Below are 3,131 nucleotides of genomic sequence, written 5' to 3'. Positions count from 1 at the left end.
ATGTATGGATCAGAAACATGGACAATGAAAAAAGAAGATGAGAACAGGCTCCTTACCTTCGAAATGATCTGCCTCCGAAAAATATTGGGTGTTACGAGACTAGATAAAATAAGAAACACAACAATTCGGAAGACTCTAGAACTGGATGAAACCATTCTGGACAAGATAGCCAAAAAACGACTGCGATTCTTTGGCCACGTCAACAGGATGAGACCATCACGATACCCAAAGATACTCCTAACTTCAAATATTTATGGTGATAGACCCCGGGGCAGACCAGCCAAGAAATGGCTTGATTATGTAAAGGCTGATTGTGCTAATAGATGTCTGGGATCCCTCACAGAAGCGACCAGAACGTCACAAGATAGGAAGATCTGGCTTGAGGTCATGAAGCAGAAGCCATCACACATCTCCCAGATGGTGCGGAAGGCTTAGGTCAAGGTAGGTCAAGGTCAAACTAAAGGAACTCGTTAATCCAACCGATATTACATCGTTATTAGGGCACATGGTGGGGCTCCGGGAGCCCTAAAGCTATTAATTGCAACCCAATATGACATGCGTGAAAGTTCTTCTTTTTTTTAATATTTTGTTTAACTTACAAGAATATTCACAAATATACCATGCACTGAGAGGCTCTGCGTGAAATTATGGATCGAGGTGGCAGGAAAAGCATTATTTTCTGAGGGGCATGAAATAGTACATGATATATTTGTTTTATATTTTTCAAACTAACCTTCTTAAAAATGATATTAACGGGACATTTGATTCGTCATTTAAATGATCTAGGTGGTCTGTTATTTAATCTGAATAACTGGAACACTACAAACATGTTTAAAGGAGAGTATAATCATATATGTATATATATGGGACGAATTGATGTTGCAATATACTTGGATGATCATGAAGATGGGGATAGGGATTATGACGACGATCATAAGGATAATAGTAGAGATCACATTGATGACTGGGAAAAATGATGAGGATAATGATAGTAATCATGCTGATGTAATAACCATGTTGGTATAGGTGATAATGATAATACTGATGAAAAGGATGATTATAATAACAATTAATAGACCTGTTTACTTTATGTATTTCAATTCATGTTTCTCTCCATGGTAAACATGGTGGAGGTGAAATAAGAATACAAAGAGCAAGGGGAAGAGCTAGAGAAAATTAAGGAACATCTGATGACATAAAAGGAGGAGAGCGAGAGCCAAAGGCGGTTAAAAGAGAGGGTGAAAGCTAGAGTAGAGAAAGAGGGAGACAGAGACAGAGGGAGGCAGAGCAAAGGAAGAATAGGGAGGCTGAGCAAGGGAGAGAGAGGGAGACAGGGAGAGGGTGAAAGAGTAGCGAGAAAGAGAGACAGAGAGAGATGCAGAGACAGAGCAAGAGATGGAGATCTAGCTAGAGGGGGCAGACCAAGAGAGGGGAAGGGAAACCTATCACGAGAAAAGAGAGAGAAAGATGCAATGGAGAACGATACATTCAATACAATGCACTATAACTTGGTTGACGTAACGGTATATCACATTTTTCTTATTGGTAGCATCATAGCAGTGTTATGTTTGGTCACATGATGCTATGTTGACCAATCCCTGAAAATTATTTCATTAATCAAATATATTTTAAAAAACATATACTATAAGATGTGTTGTACCAATAAATAATAGTCGCTGATGATAGATTATATACCACGGGCTCCTACACCTTCCATCACCATCACAATGTCTTGCCCAACATAATTATTGTCTATATACGGGCTTATCGAGAAGGAAAAAAAAATCAAGAAATTATTTCACTATGCCCAGGTGTCCACTGACTACATACTACTAACACCATATTTAGTATAACACATGCATGTAGAAAGAAATTATATTATCTAACTTAGTTTGATGTTCTTTAATCAATTATGTTGCATTTGGGCCCTTATAATCAGATTTAGGCTACCCGAGACCTATTTGGCTATCAAAGCGTCATACCTACAAAGTATCAATGTATTTTGATACCGAAATATAGATTTACTGTGATCCTTCCACCCCAGAAAATATGTTAAAGAAGTTTTCTTGACTGTCTAGAACTGCTTGTTCTTGTGGCCCTATTTGAGCAACTTCAGCGCCGTTGTGGTCTTTTGTAGGTCTTGTTCACTGTATTGTTTATAGTGGGTTTTCTACACACCAAATGAACATTTTCAGCCAAACTATTTAATCCGAATGATTATAAACACTGTTTGGTCCTTAAAACGTAAGTCTTGGCACTTTAGGCACTGATTTTCACAAATCAGTCGGTGGCATCGTTTTAAACATTACATTTTACTTCGAAATCCACATTAATAAATAGGTGAACGCAATTACCCTGTTGGACTCGTCTAGTACAAGCATCATTAACCCGAATACAGGGTAGACCACCAAAGGGACTAGCATACTTCCAATAATGTGAGGTCAAACTCACTATTACCAGCGGAAGGGAAATCTTTTCTCATGAAAAATTAGACGATGATTGGCAAATTTGGCAGAGAGGTTTTGGATTTGAAGGAATATTTTTGTGATACGATGTAGCGGTTCAAATTTGTCGAGAATCGGCAAAGAAACTGCGTGTTAAACGATTGTTATAATTTCTTAACGGGGTTTAGCAAGTCAGTGAAAACGGCTGAAAATGTGAGTAGGAAGTGTTTTTTTTAATTCAATCTAACGTTTATAGAGTACAGCTCTGCTAAAGCTTTCGCATATTAAAAACATTTATGAAGAAAAAAAGATAAGCGCTATTTAATACAAGCACTGTCAGAGGATGTCATTGTTTCACAAACATGCGTCTATTTATAAATACTCAACCAATTTTGGCAAATTTTGTATTATTTTTCTCTCTCGAAAGATTCCCCCTCTACTATTACCGATACTTTTTGACATTTTCCTTCACATTGTGAGCAAAACCTCACATACTTAGTATTTGTTTATAAAGCGCGTGGCATGCACCCCTTTCGTATTCCTTTGTATTTTTCCAAGGTTTTTTTTAGCATGAATGCCACGCCTTCCCCCAAAGTGCCATCCAATATTTTTCTAGAGCCCTTTTTTAATGTTTGGCTGGTCCACTATAACGTATGAGCGACCAAAATGACCACAGTATATCTTGGA

General features: G+C 37.7%; 1 protein-coding gene across 1 annotated transcript; it reads left to right on the top strand.

The window, feature by feature from the left end:
• Positions 1-435, top strand: LOC115923847. Its single transcript, XM_030985227.1, has one exon. It carries the CDS (start codon positions 1-3, stop codon positions 433-435), a length of 435 nt encoding a protein of 144 aa, XP_030841087.1.
• The last annotated feature ends 2,696 nt before the right edge of the window (positions 436-3,131 follow it).

The sequence above is a fragment of the Strongylocentrotus purpuratus genome, unplaced genomic scaffold, assembly GCF_000002235.5.
Source record: "Strongylocentrotus purpuratus isolate Spur 01 unplaced genomic scaffold, Spur_5.0 spur5_scaffold_14, whole genome shotgun sequence".
In the NCBI taxonomy this organism is placed as follows: domain Eukaryota; kingdom Metazoa; phylum Echinodermata; class Echinoidea; order Camarodonta; family Strongylocentrotidae; genus Strongylocentrotus; species Strongylocentrotus purpuratus.
This window is presented reverse-complemented; position numbering and strand designations above follow the sequence as displayed.

Bases quoted from the DNA above. Each gene is read 5' to 3' on its own strand.
- LOC115923847 (XM_030985227.1), top strand. From the start codon at position 1: ATGTATGGATCAGAAACATGGACAATGAAAAAAGAAGATGAGAACAGG.